We start from the raw sequence: 14,996 nt of genomic DNA on the forward strand, positions 1-14,996 counted from the left end.
CACAAATGGAGTTGTGTTTTTACATGTTTATTCACTATCACACTAAGTGCTCCCATTTCATCACCTTGCTGTTACACTTTTGTCATTTGGAATTAACAAAGTAGAAAGACCATTTACGATCTACAAGGTGTGTGCCAAAACTCTTTCAGCATCCCCCCCCCCACACCAAAACAATAGAAATGAACAAAACACAGGAAATAAAGAGAACGAGAACTGATGTCATGTGCAAGAGCCCCTCCGAAGCCAGAGTGCTCGATGACGTGGGTTCAGGGGGCGCCTCAAAACAGCGAGGGTTCCTACTAGTCGGGCTGTTTTCCAGTCAGGAGAGGCGGCTGACTCAGGTGCTTCTACAGTTGCAAATTTGGGGTCTCTGAAATAGTTGGGGCAGCGGCATGGGGAGGGGGGGGGTTATGGATACTCAATACACGCGTCACTATGTCTGGGATTCATAGCTGAACGTCTTAATTATAAAGGAGGTGGATCTTTGAGAAAGGGAGAAACAGTCATGTGGCATCGGGCCTACTATACAGGGGTTGGGGGAAGAAAGAGCAGGTAGAGTGACGAGGGGACAGGTTTGCCAGATTAAAAAGAGCCCTCCTGTAGAGCTGAACGCTAGTCGAGTTTAAGGATGTTTCAGAGGGACACTAGCTGGATTTAGGAGTACCAAGAGAACACTAAGGCTTAAACTGAGCAGAGAGCCTTTTGCTTCTGAGGAACATCAAGAAGTTCTGTATACGTGCTCCCTTGCACCAACGACACCCGTGACCCCACAGCCGAGCAACAACTGGACCCCTAACACATACGAGTATCCTTAAATCAGCTTACTGGGGCTATGTACACTCGGGCTTAAACAAAACCCAGGCCTAAAAAACAAAAACCGATTGATCCAAAAGAACTGACCTGGATGAACCCACCCCCTCCCCCCGAAATCACAACCTCAACGCCTCAATTACGATGCCAACCCTAGTCTCCCTCCTGCACTGCCCACCCTCCTGTGGGTGGGTTCAGCGTGGATCTCAGCGGATGGTGTATCGGACATAGGGCACTTCCACGTCTTCGTCCGACAGGTCGTTACAGCACAGCTCAAACACCAAGGCTTTCACGTGCTTGCCCAGCTTCTTTTTGGACACCTTGGTGACAATTTCCGTCATCCTACAAGACAGAGGAGAATGTACTTTTGACAATGAATAAAACACCATTTTTATTTTTTATTTAAGGCGCTACATCTAGGAAATACTCACGGCAGGTCGAGTCTCTCTTTGAGTTTGGCAGCAGGCATGAAGAAGGAATAGAGCATGGACACTCCCTGAGAAAGCATGGTGATCTCCAACTTCTGCTCATTCTGGGAACAGTGAAGAAAAGAAGAGGGGTCTGGTTTATTGTGGGTCGGGAACCACGCGGCGGTTAAGGGTCATGGATTTGAGGAGAGCGTACTTTAAAGTAATCCAGGAACTGTCGCAGTGTCATCTCCTCTCCGTTGGGCTGCATGCCAGCAACCTCGAAGCGATCCCACAACGTCCAGTCGTTGTCATAGTACTGCAAAGACAAAAGAGTATGGAGTGAGGCCATGGGGTCAGTCAGAGACAGCACTTAAGCTCTTTGATAAACGACAGATTAAGACCAGGGAATAAGTCCTGTTAAAAGCCACGTTTCTCCTCAGCACACACTGATAGCATCAGCATGAGAAGGTGAGTAGAACTCACTTACACCCAGACAGACAACAAGCATCCGCCTGGTGCATCGGTATTAGCATGGCGGTATCATCATCGGAGTGGAAGAACATAAAACAGAGTTTCAGATCTGACACTTGAGCACTGAAAAGGGGAACAAGGGTTCCTCCAGTGGGGAGCCATCGTAAAGCGCCTTAGCGGTTAATATCTAAGCAGCACAAAACGGCGACCCACCTTGTGTGTGGGAGCAGCGATGGGCTCAGAGAAGGCGAAGAAAGGCAGGGCCAAGTTCATGAAGCCGTTCTTGTAGGATTCCAGCTTCTTGTGTCCTCGGACGATCTTGATGAGCTCAAGGCAAACCAGACCCACCACTGCGGACGTAGTCGTGGCGATGGCAGGAATGATCTTGCCAGCTATCAGTTTGCTCTGCATTGGATTGTGATGACAACGAGCATAAGGAATTAAAAAAAAGGTGCTCAAGTCTAAATTCATTGGCTAAACATCATACTGCACTCAAGGCGGTTACCAATGAGAACACAGTGCTGACCCCAAGGTATGGCCCTCCCGGCCCAGGTTAACACTGAGACAATAGAAGTGCCTTTGATATCATTCAGCCACTAGATGTCACATATTCCCTCCCTAAGATTAGCTTTACATTTAGTTGCAAAAATGTCAAGACATGTTCTACAGATTTACTTAATGAGATTAACAGAATAACTGCTAATTACGCAACTTTGAACACATGTTGAATTTTTCAATAGGGGTTTAGCAACAATGTAATTTCTCTCCTCAGCACACACTGATAGCATCAGCATGAGAAGGTGAGTAGAACTCACTTACACCCAGACAGACAACAAGCATCCGCCTGGTGTATCGGTATTAGCATGGCGGTATCATCATCGGAGTGGAAAAACGTCTAATAACAATATTTATAATATATATAAAATCATTTCATTTTAACCAAAGGCAATGCCATAGAAATGTGCCCCCACCTTGTGTCTGTCTGTGGGTGGAATGTCGTAGTTCTCCGCTCTTAGGTTGGATGATGCTACAATGAAGTCCATGTGGAAGTTGGTGTCATCATCCTGTTACCACAAAAAAAGAAAAACAATTAGCATGGGTTGAGGTTACATTGAGCACCAAGAGAAAAATGGAATTGATGCCAGAGAAGAATCAGTAATTTGAAGAAAGTATGAACCTTCTCAAAGTCAATGGCGCACAGTTTGAAGTTGGAAGTCTCAGGGGACGGTAGCTGCACCTTCAGCTCCTCCAGTCTGCAGTCATCTATATAATAACAATACATTAGTTGTTCATGTGTCTCACAACATCTGAAGTGAGCCCTGGCCTCAAATCAAATGATCATTCACATGAACCATGTGCTGGCTGAATAGGTTTCTTACCAACAGAGGAATTGCTATTCTGCAGCTCCTGGTCTGAAACGTGGATTTTAACCCCCGAGCGCGGGGTGAAGGGGGGCACTTTAACATCCTGCAAGATCTTTACCACACCGGCACGATCAGTGCTGCCCTTCAGGCCGTATGACTGGGCGAACAGGTTGGCTCCTGCCACGACATAGTCCATGTGCAGCTCCTACAAAGGGAGAGCACTGTCAATATCCTGGGATTGGCGCAGAGAACGGTGTAGTGGGACTACAGAGGAAACATTGACCCATACTCACATTGCTAGTGCTGAACTCAAGTGGATGAGGACACCTCTTTGGGCCGGACCAGAAGGGGGCACCAGAGCTGGTTAACTGAAAGACAAACAATACAAAAAGGCTCAAGACTGGGTAAAGAATTCCTATTATATAATAATTTGGTCTCCATAACAAGAATTTCATTCAATGATAAAACTGGGAGGTTAAGGTTCATGGTTAATGTTAACCTGAGCCCTTAACTTAAGCAGTTTATTTTCAGCCTCAATGAAACCCGAGCCCTGAGTTAAGACTGCAAGGACACCAGCACGACAACATTTGTATTATACTGCGTGCTGACAGCCCTTCTCATAACCAAGTGTTGTACCAACGCAAACCACACGTGGAAATAAATAAATTTGACTAAAGATGACATTGAAAAAGTATATTGATACATTTAGAACGCTTGCTAACAATTTTCCGTAATGTTGAAGTTAATATTTGGGATGGTAGTGAGAAATAATTAAACTGGTAGTTGGGAGGCTGAACTGAGCGGTCTGTACCTGATCTGGGGGGAAGTTGTGCAGTAGCTGGCGGATGTTGTTGCTGTACTGGCACTGCCAGTGGTTGCGTGCCCAGGCTACACAGTCAGCCCAGCTGTGGGGGCAGTCTGTGACAAGACTCTTGTAAACTGCTTCCAGCACCTCCACAGGCTGAGCACCGGGAAGTTTCAGAGTACGCTCCATGAATTTAGGATCCCTGTAAGAACAGCCAGCAGAAGACTTCAAATCAAATCAGTTTTAAGTACTACAAAAGAGACAGCTGCTAAATATCAAACCCTAGAAAAACAGCATGCCCTACATTAGCCCAGTCAAAGATTTAGAACAGAGATGAGGCATGTTTATAGGTACTGAATAGACAACCATGAACTTCCACCAATACATGACATTAACGAAAGTGATTTGGCAAATGTCTTAATATCCGAGTAAACTTAAAAGTACCTTTAAATTATACACAATAAATGTGTTATGTAAATGAAGGCAACTCACGACAAGAATTGCTGGGCATTCTCTGGCGGCTGTTTAAATAGTCCCTCAAACTCATCACGGGCCCACTGAAAAAAAAAAAAAAAAAAGAAGTCATTGAGGAAAAATCAATACTACATCCAAGTACAGTACATTCCTTTCACATCTAGTTTGTGTAGTCTACGTCTGGGAAATAAAATAATTTACCCAAATTCATTATTGTTTGTAGGGTCTCTGCCTCTCAAGCGCCAATCATAGGAGAGCATCACTGCTAGAGTCTAACGTTATATACGTGGGTTGCAGCTTATAGTTTGTTAAGGGGCACAGGCTTACAACAGATCAAGGTTATGGATTTCATTTGAGCCCGCAGTGACACTATGTAATATGGGGAATTCTGGATTTATTTGGACCAAACTAAAGCTGGTTACTGTTTTAAGAGTGGGAAGACCAAGCTTGGTTTGTTTTAGTCATGTCGGACACCACCATTAATAATAAAAGCGTAATATTACTATTTGAGAAGTGGCTTGTATTTTGTTAGAGCGATATAGCTGCCACTATGCACAACTAAGCAAAACGTTGAATACATTCTTACTAAAAGCGGTTCCCGCTCGACATCAATAAATCTTCACGCACCATGCTAACATACGTGTTCGGTACACTCACTGACCTGCAGTGTGTGCTCAATGGCATTGGGGAAGTTTTTGAGGGTGCAGATGGGGATGGACTTCTCGGGTGGGTCTTGGCTGGAGCTGTACGACTCTGTGAGGAAGGGGATCACAACCTGGACATTTCCTTTGGTTCCCAGAGTACCAGACTCCAGTAAGGGTTTACGGTAGTACACGCAGCGCCGATCCATGTACATACCTGCCAACAGGCACAGACAATGACAATGAGTGTGACGTTAAGTTATAGATAGTCATAAGTCGAGTTTAAGATAACTACTTTAAAATGATTTAAATCTGTGTCTTACGCGCATCAACGTTGTCCAGTGCATTGGTCACTCCGTCAAGGCTTTCAAAGAAGTCATCGTCATAGACCCTCTCTGTGTCAGGGCCCACCCGGTTCTGATGACCCGTGATCCTGATGGAGGGGTTCATCTGCTTCACGGCAGCAGCTGCTGTGTCACTTTTCATTTTCTGTTAGCACATAGGAACGGTATTAATAGTGCACCAATTACACTTTCTGATGACATACATGCAAGTATTAGGATGTCAACAGGCCAGACTAAAACCAGTATAGCATTCTCACTTGAGTGACTTTACACAAGGAATTAGCATCAATAAGGAAATTAAAACAATCTGAGCTACATCTACCGGTTGTGGGTTCCTCAAATCTCGACTTCTATTTAACATACTGTCACCCTCAAATGCTATGCCAGGGTTTCCCCCACTATTACATCAGGTGGGGAAATAAAGGGGGTGTTTAAAGCTATACCGACCCCCCATGACCATAAACCTGAGGTTAACACTCAATGCCATGTATCAAAATTGTTTTTGCAATATCAATCAGTACCATGAAAGTTCATTGTATTTTCTTTAACACCATGTGAAAAAAACGCTGCCTAAAACAAGAATTACTCTTCCCATTACTCTTACGCATCATGACATTAACCGCAGAATGGATACCAAACTGGGGAAGTTACAATAAACAGGAAACCCACAACTGGCACAGCATGAAACTTAAATTCAAATTATAAATGGTCAATTAATTTGCACTTTATACTCCACAGCTACAGTCAGACAGGGTGGTGCAAAGATAATACTGACCGTAACATCGGAGGGTCTGAAGAGGAACTGTCTGTTGAGGTTTGATTTCTCTATGGTGTCCATGTCGGTCACAATGACCTCGCCATCCCCGCTTGCCAGTCCAATCATGGCAAAGTTTTTCAACAGTTCGCAGCCAATGGCCCCAGCTCCAACCTGCAATGATAAAGCCCCTCTCAGTGAGTAAAGCTATGTTACAATTTAATCAAAACATCTGATCAACAAGGAAGGCTTGCCATTACATACATTTGTCAAATCCCCCCAAAATTCACCTTGTATTATTAGATCTCTAAAGGTTTGCGGCTTTTGTCTGTACGTAACCCATGAGTGGAGGCCTCCAAAGGCTGCTACAGAGGCAACAGCCTTAAATCTAAGGGGAACAAATCACGACAATACTGGTGCCATACAAGTCACGGTTTAGCGTCAAAAATAGGCAGAGACTAATTGCTGATCATTGATGATACATATTTGCAGCTCCAGATTCAATAGTTACATTATAGCAAAGCTGCAGACTGTTTTATCTCATCCATAAAAATTAATTTGAACAACTCTGAAGCCGGTGTAAAGTCACATTATTCTAAATTCCATCCTTTTATTTTAAGGTTGTCTAGACCTTTGGGGGATGCATTATGAGCAGTCATTTCCTCTATGACATCTTTATTGGTAAAATATATACTACATAACAGAATATAAGCCGCTCACCAAAAACATGGATTGGTTGTATTAAAAGTTATGAGATTGGCGACAAGTAAAATATGAATGCTGATGTCCTGATGGCATTTTTAACATCACACTTTGATGGTCAACACTGAATTGTTAATAATCTGCATGTTGAACCCGAGGAGGAGTGAGTCTGTAAACACCAGAATGACTATAGGAGAAGCGTGGTACAAACACGGGTGTGAGCTGTCCACACAAGGCGCAAACACAGCACAAGACCCGTTTTGTCCATGCGAGATCCACGCTCGAGGACTGTCACAGAGAGACTAACAGGCTTCTCCAGTCACTCTTTCCAGATGTAGAGGCACGAGATGTCTGATGATCACCATCATCTTCGAGTTCCATAAGCATACAGGGCAATAGTGAGTAGTGTTTTCCACAGGTACACTCACCAGGAAGTAGCGCTGTTTGGCAAGCATTTCCTGCAGCTTGGTGCCAAAGACGGCAACCTGCCCATCGTATCGGCAGTTCCTCTGGAAGAAAGAGACAGCAAGAAGGATTTAACACCAATGCTTCATCATCACGTGCTCCTGTCCTCGGTACAAGGGGGTGGTGCTGTGGACGCCTACCGGGGCGCATTCTTCCTCTGTGAGCTCGACACCTTCCTCTTCAGCCAGGCACTCCAGGGCATCAAAGTACAGCCACTGCATTATTGGCATGAATTTGCCAGTGCATGCCTAAAACAACAAATGGGACATGGACATTGTAACGGCGTATTTGTGACAAAAACTAGTAGTTTCTGCTTCATTTGGCCAAAAGTTACCGTTTAAAGGGTGTTGTGCTACGTGATGCATCTTTAGGTTCTTTCCCTTTATTCCTATACTCCTTTGACTTTCATAAAACAACTTATTATCCACTACTAGTGACTGGTAACAGACCATGATCTAGATTTTCCGTTAATCTGTTCTTAATAATCCAGGCTCGATAAAGTTGACGTTGCATTTATGACGCGTTTATCAAGAGATTTGTTATCGCTGTGTTCTCATATATTGCGATTTAAAGCCTATATTATACAACTGTGGAATGAATAATTCACCTGCGCTGTTCCGTGCGTGTACAGACGAGTTTTACAAACGATTTGTCAGTGCAGTACATGTCCAAACATGTCAAAACAATCACAAAGGCTAACTGCAATCTAAAACGATATCCCATTTCCTTACTGTTCATGGGAGTAAACCAAAACAGGAATGAATCGACCCATAACTACTGCAAGTCCATTTCAATTAGCACAAAGTGCACTACTGACCTTCATCACTTCCTGTGCAGCCAGACCTCCAATGAAGGCATTGACAGGGGCCAGGTCACCAGCAGCAACGAAAGACAGCTTTTTGATAAGAGCTTCATCCAACTGCTCCACTTTAGCTGACCCCGTCTGGGCAGAGTTCACCTCTTTGGCTAACGTCAATAGCTCATCTCCATCCGCCTGGAACACAGAGCTCAGTAGGTTACAAAGAATGCTTCAGAAAAATCATTAATAGAATTGAGTAAATATAGACATGCAGTGCTGCAAAAGGATTCACAAGTAGTGTGGCAACGATTTTAGTTTTTCATGTAATTAGAGAATGACCCAATAACAACGTACCCGAAGGTTATTCCACCAATACATTAAAACATTGATCATCCCGCATACTAATTAAATAAATCTAAAAATCAAACCACTTGTGATGTTTATAATGATAAATTTAAATAGATTTACCTGGTTCCAAGGGGCAGGAAGGCGGTTGTGTTTCTTCTGGAAGGCATGGATAGCCTGGAAGCCCACATGCAGCTGTCCTGGACGCTCAAACTTGGCAAAGTCTGACAGTAGGAACTCTGGTTCAGCAATGGATGAAGAGATGGATTTCTGCACCCAATGGTGACAGCAAAATTAAATAATGTTTTGGAACCAGTATTGGAATAATGGAGGGTGCAGGGGCAAAAACACCCACTATGTTACACTTGTGACAAATGGTCGATTACAGTGGTCCCCAAACCTTTTGTTATATACTCAAAGGAGGCCCTAGGGACATTGTAAGATCCCCCTCCCCCTAACCATTTTATCCCCGCGCCAGTGTCTTTTTTAGCTGCGTGTCTCGTCATATTTCCCTCCTTCTGCCTCTTTGCTGGGAATAGTGTTAGGGATGAAACAACCCCTGGGGCAGGTCGCAATCCCTAGTTTGGGAACCACTGGTTCATAATGCATGAAATAAACAGGTGGAAAAGGCAGCTACTTACAAAGGAGATTTTCTTGGGCATCTTGACCTGGGAAACGATGCCTCCTCTAATATAATCAGAAAAGCCAGTTGTCTCACAGATGCTGAAGGTGTAGGGACCTGGACAGACAAAATCATGTAGATTTATAATACTAAGGACTACACTAGCAAAGCTGTAGTTCTTTTTTCTTTAAATAGAAACACATCTTACCCAGAACTTTAATTTCCACCGGCTGGCAGCCATTGAGCTCCGTCATACCCTGGACCTCTGTGAAGGTGACATAGTCTCCGCTTTCAAAGCCATGACGAGCCTCATCGAGACATGTCACAACGCCTTGGTTGTCCTGGAGAAACGAAAAGCATACAATGTCAAAATAAAACGTGTTCTCATTTGGCCTCACTCAGCAACAAGAGGTTAGATTTCAAAGGACTAACCTTGGTTATCATGGAAATCATAGCAGTCAACGGCTGTTCGCCATTGGTGTCAAACACCAACATCTCATCGCCAAAGTCACAGAATAACTGGCTACAAAACAAGAGGTAAAGATGCACATTAGATACTGACAGAGCGGCTTACATTACATGTGAATGGCAAAACAACAAGTGGGGATCAGAATCTTACCCAAACAGACCACGCGTGTCTGCGACAATCACACTGATTCCTTTGTTGTGGCAGATGTCCCCCAGTTGCTGCTGCTCTTCCAGAGTGGAGTTTGTCAGCACTACCACCTAGGACGCAACAAGAGACCAAATTCAATCTCTGACTTTACTCTCCTTTGCGACAGCCGGCAATTGTTTTGGTCTCAATTATACCTGGAACTTTGTTAGATAGTCTTCGGTGAGGGCTTCGGTGTAGGCGGTCACAGGAACGTAGTTGTTGAGTTCCGCCAGACGGTGCTGACTCACCTCCGCTCGGTTCTTCCCCAGGTCCTCCTCCCGAAGGTAAAACTGACCCAAAAATATCACGTCACAGAATATCCAGTACGCAAGTCATTCAAGCTTCTGTGCCATATAAGGAGAATATACAGACATACCTTGTAAAAAACTAAAAAAACAACTCAACTAGGTTAAAAATTAAACCTTAAAAAAAAAAAAAAATCAGCTTTTTCTAAGGAGGGCAAGTATAGAATTATAAATGACAACTTGATTGCTCTATAAAGGAAAATGAAACTATGGCATATGCCAGTGACTAAAATTGAAATACCCAAGATTAAAATGTTTAAGAGTGAGAAATTCTACATGGAGCAATCCTACATGGGGCTTACACCCATACACTTCTGTGAGGTCAGGAGGGATCCTTGCTGAGCATTCTGATTGAACACCTGAGCAGTCTATTCACAATGGCTTCTGTCCTGACCCTAAATAGAGAATTCAGGCCCACAGGCTTGCAGACATAAACAATCCGTCTGCTGTAATCATGCCTTAAAACAGGCTTTAGCTCTATGATTATGACCCAAAGAGGCCACCCACTGATAAATCTGGGTCACCCCATTGTTACCAAGGGGGGGGGGGGGGTCTTTTTGGATGGCAACAATGCTACGCAACTGACTCATAACAGAGCCACACAGGACTTGAATTAGGCCAAAATACAGCACAGCAGATACATCTGCAATCAAGAAGACAGAGGGAACCACTGAAACAAATAAATACTACTATGGTGCTATGGTAACGTAATCAACAATAGTGGTCCCATTGACACGTGATGGAATATAACGTTAAAGTTAGTCAATACCTTCCAGCAAATGTTTCGTGATACAAGTTAGCTTGTGTCTATCGAGACATCGCGTCCACCCAAGTTAATGTTTGTAGCCAAGTAGCTTATCGGCTTGTTAACGGTATTCATCACATAACATTAATTAACGCAGCATTCTGGTACACATGCAAATCCCAGTTTACAGTTAACGGTTAATTGCCTGTGGTGCCTTAGCTACGGGTAGCCGAGGCGCAGAGTTGAAAGGGTTCGGCTAGCAAAGAGCAACAAACGTTAACGACTACCAGTAACGCAGATCAAACGACTGCGTAGTTGTTAGCTTGTGTGCGGTTAGCTTTGGAGCTATCTAGCCAGCCAACGACTTTTTCCTACTTGTACCGCTACGTTAGCTAACTGGCTAATGTTAGCCAACTAGCTGAGGCTAACACTACCAAGACGAGAGCTTACACAAGTGTGCAGAACTTACCACATCCGATATTACTCGGCCTGATCTGTAGTATTAAACAGTATGAAAACATGCAAGTATGTGTGCATGCCTCCACACACCTGAGAGGAGAGGTCTCTCCATTCTGCAACTCCTTGGTCATGCACGGTGACACCTTTTACTCCTCCCAGGATGACGTTCTTGGCTATCTCCACTCCAAGACCTCTCATACCAGAGATAAGGACATAGGAGTTCTGCATCCGCTTCATAGCCTCATGGCCCAACACGTAACTACAGAACGAGAGACAGTATCATGAGCATAGTAAAACATCCAGCCCAAAAAGAAAGTCAAGGACAAAAGTGACACGGAGATCAGACTTACAGTTGTCTGGAGTACAGGCCTTCATCAATCTCAGCATCATTGCCATTCTTAGCCATGCCCTGGGAAAAACAGAAAGAGGGGTTGCAATTAGTTTAAACAAGCTTTACCAAAACTGTCCAGTGTATACTATGGGTTAGTGCTTACGTTGGCAGGTGTGTGGGACAGATCAGTTCTGACAGAGTTAGAGGAGGAGCAGTGGGATCCCGTCTTCGTCTCTGTTCCTGACAAGCGACGCTTCTTGGACAGCGGCGAGCTGGACATCTGTGCAATAACACACCCTGTTAAAACTTTTAGATTCATTCATTTGTAACTGATAACACAACGGCTCCAATGATCACATTGTTTAAGAAAAATAAATTCAAATCTACAAATGAGTCAAACACGTGTGACTTAAGGCCACACTTCCAGTACAATAAAGAGTATCCAAGCTACGTGCTGTCCAATCCCCTTAATGTTGAAGAGGATTTCTAGTCCAGGGAGCAGCTGGGCTGGCTGCAGGCCAAGCACAGATCTGCTAGGAAACGAACAGACCTTGGGAAGGGCAATGAATAGCAGCATTATCACCATCCATGCTCAGCGACAGGCCTGGCTGGTCACTGCTATTGTTCGTTGTACCGGCCGCAAACAACAAAAAGCGCTGAATCGGTGAAACTTCACTGCGGTAAAGTGAGCGACACCTCGCCGCGGCCCGCAGTGGTGGAACACGCGCGCGCGCGCGAGGTAGGTCTGCAGTTCTAGCAGGACCGTGGTCAACATAATCTTTGCCAAGATAATATATCACGGTAACGGTACATTGTGACTAACTACTCAATCCTGACAAAGCCAGTCCCTGCGGGAGGGTGAACCAGGCCGCAGAGTGTCTTACACCTCGCCGCTGCACGGTGAACGCCATCGCCGACAATTTCCGCATCAAATGCTCATCGACTTGCTTCCTAATAAAGTCAAACTCATCCGCTTAACAACGAAAAATAACCTTCCAAATTGTGATGGAGGAAGTTTGGGACAAGTATCCAACAATAACATTACAGCCAGCTTGGAAAAACATGTATAGACGAATTTGACTATATGGCGAAGGGTCACGGTTTGTTGAAATCGAAAATGAAGGCACCGGACATGATACAGCACCGCATAGAGCAGCTCCTCTAGCGCTTTGTTGGAAAATAAAAAAATAAAAAAAAACCGTAACGCTGCATAGCCGGAATGAGCAGTTTCGCGTATTTAAAGCGTTCAGATACGGTTACGGCAAACGGAACCGTCCGTTGGGTCACGTGCTACTGATCAGTTCACGTTAAGTGGCTAAATGGACCCTGGCCGGGACATTAATAACTTAAGAAAAGGGAAACCACCACCCTGCTAGTCTGCCCCGTAACGTAACCAGCTCGGCCTAGGCCCAGAGCGGAACACAACTTTACAAGCTAGCGAATCCAGCGTTAGCTGTATCCTACCTGCTGGCGAAAGACACCAACGGGTCGATCTTTGGACAGACAGTCAGCAAAACGCCATCGTCACAACAACTAAACACAATCCATCATCAAACTAACAGTCAATGTGGCAAAGCAAGATAATAAAATGCGAATGGAACCCTACGGTTAGCCATTACACACTCGTGCTCCGTTGATTTCTCGTTTCTTACCAATAATCCTTCTCGGTTCCTACCCAACGCGAACCCGCTCCTCGTCCGCAGTGTCTAGATGTCAGTAATATCGATGAATGAGAGTTCGACGATCGGTACAAACAGAAAGAAACACGATGCGGTATCAGGTCGGTCTGCGCTATTATGTCGAGTCACTATGTCGTTGTGCCGAGAGTCTCTTCTGTGTGATTGCGTTGCTGGCTTTGCGACTGCAGACAGGAACAAAACCAAAATGGCAGCTGAGAGAAAGGGGCGGAGGGGCTGTGACGCATGGGCTGAAATATTCAACAGGAAAGGGTGGCTGCGAGCACGCTGCTCGACCAGAAGCTCCGCTCATTGGCTGCCATACGGAAGCCAACGCGCTCTCAACCTAGCGCCTAGGACGCATGTAGTTACAATGCTGTACAATAATTATAAAAAAGGTGAAAGACGCATAATGCAATGGCTAAAAAAAAAAGACCTCGCCTGGCACTTGTGCACGAGCGGAAAAGATCCAATCACGGACTACTTTTGCGATATGTTCACGTTAATAAGCAGTCTATCGGTGCTTAATGAAATCTCATCGTGGTACCAGACTGCAACGCAGAAGTTACAGACGTGACACAATGCAACATACTCTGACGAACATTTCGCGGTTTATTAACAAAGTTCGATAATGGTGTTCAGTGTGAGCGAGGCATTTGACTTTTCCCGGGGTCCAGTCGAACATATCAACAGTCTGATGGTTCCCCAGAAGTACCAGACAGGTACAACAGTAGGTAAGCTACTCGCTAACTGGAGTGATGCTGAGCGTCTAGGCCTTCAGTCACATTGAGGTTAGGGGTGAGCATTCCTTGCAGCGGAGGAGTTTTGGGGGAGGGGGTCCCTGGTATATGACAAAGGCCCAGGGAAAGAGTGGGCCGCATATTCTCGGGTACACATGTCGAGGGGGATCCCCATTATGATCTCTTCATAGCGAAATGAAGAAAGAAAAAAAAAAACAATTCCACCGCAAACGACACGTATTGATAAAAATGTCACGTTAACAGACGTATTAACTTTGCAGGTCAATCGGAGATAACGTTAATAGCCAATATTACAATGCTATGGTAACGTAATCAACAATAGTGGTCCCATTGACACGTGATGGAATATAACGTTAAAGTTAGTCAATACCTTCCAGCAAATGTTTCGTGATACAAGTTAGCTTGTGTCTATCGAGACATCGCGTCCACCCAAGTTAATGTTTGTAGCCAAGTAGCTTATCGGCTTGTTAACGGTATTCATCACATAACATTAATTAACGCAGCATTCTGGTACACATGCAAATCCCAGTTTACAGTTAACGGTTAATTGCCTGTGGTGCCTTAGCTACGGGTAGCCGAGGCGCAGAGTTGAAAGGGTTCGGCTAGCAAAGAGCAACAAACGTTAACGACTACCAGTAACGCAGATCAAACGACTGCGTAGTTGTTAGCTTGTGTGCGGTTAGCTTTGGAGCTATCTAGCCAGCCAACGACTTTTTCCTACTTGTACCGCTACGTTAGCTAACTGGCTAATGTTAGCCAACTAGCTGAGGCTAACACTACCAAGACGAGAGCTTACACAAGTGTGCAGAACTTACCACATCCGATATTACTCGGCCTGATCTGTAGTATTAAAATCGGCTTGTATTTAAGCAAGAAACCTAAAAAAAAAACAATGTGGCAATTCAACACGGCTGCTGATGGGGAACTGAAAAGTGTTTCAGGGTGGCGGGCTCTGTGTGAGTTTTTCCGCTGGACGGCTGCCTGACCGGCTGTTCCAAACCCGTTTCCCCTCACTCTATTTCAGTTGAAGGCAAAGGAAAGCAGCAACATGTGCACGT

General features: G+C 44.7%; 1 protein-coding gene and 2 non-coding genes across 4 annotated transcripts; all 3 read right to left on the bottom strand.

Annotated features, from left to right (window-relative positions):
- Positions 1–11: 11 nt before the first annotated feature.
- On the bottom strand, positions 12–14,963 carry uba1 (ubiquitin-like modifier activating enzyme 1). 2 transcript variants are annotated; one of them, XM_037480252.2, is made up of 26 exons: positions 14,754–14,963; positions 11,665–11,781; positions 11,521–11,579; positions 11,261–11,429; positions 9,817–9,951; positions 9,626–9,732; positions 9,439–9,529; positions 9,215–9,347; positions 9,026–9,123; positions 8,508–8,654; positions 8,058–8,234; positions 7,381–7,488; positions 7,204–7,284; positions 6,095–6,247; positions 5,299–5,464; positions 4,996–5,192; positions 4,353–4,417; positions 3,867–4,062; positions 3,349–3,423; positions 3,071–3,260; positions 2,869–2,954; positions 2,663–2,755; positions 1,905–2,096; positions 1,435–1,536; positions 1,242–1,342; positions 12–1,152 (listed from the first exon to the last, which is right to left on the bottom strand). In XM_037480252.2, exons 2-26 carry the CDS (start codon positions 11,779–11,781, stop codon positions 1,017–1,019), a joined length of 3,174 nt encoding a protein of 1,057 aa, XP_037336149.1. In that variant the 5' UTR covers positions 14,754–14,963; the 3' UTR covers positions 12–1,016. The 2 variants fall into 2 exon arrangements, with proteins under 2 accessions (XP_037336149.1, XP_037336148.1); XM_037480251.2 differs by lacking the exon at positions 14,754–14,963 and adding an exon at positions 13,154–13,376.
- LOC119223825 (small nucleolar RNA U6-53/MBII-28) lies at positions 1,652–1,772 on the bottom strand. Its single transcript, XR_005120984.1, has one exon. It is a non-coding gene; the product is annotated as a small nucleolar RNA U6-53/MBII-28 (small nucleolar RNA).
- LOC119223824 (small nucleolar RNA U6-53/MBII-28) lies at positions 2,455–2,575 on the bottom strand. Its single transcript, XR_005120983.2, has one exon. It is a non-coding gene; the product is annotated as a small nucleolar RNA U6-53/MBII-28 (small nucleolar RNA).
- Positions 14,964–14,996: the final 33 nt, after the last annotated feature.

This window comes from Pungitius pungitius, chromosome 1, assembly GCF_949316345.1.
Source record: "Pungitius pungitius chromosome 1, fPunPun2.1, whole genome shotgun sequence".
Classification (NCBI taxonomy): Eukaryota; Metazoa; Chordata; class Actinopteri; order Perciformes; family Gasterosteidae; genus Pungitius; species Pungitius pungitius.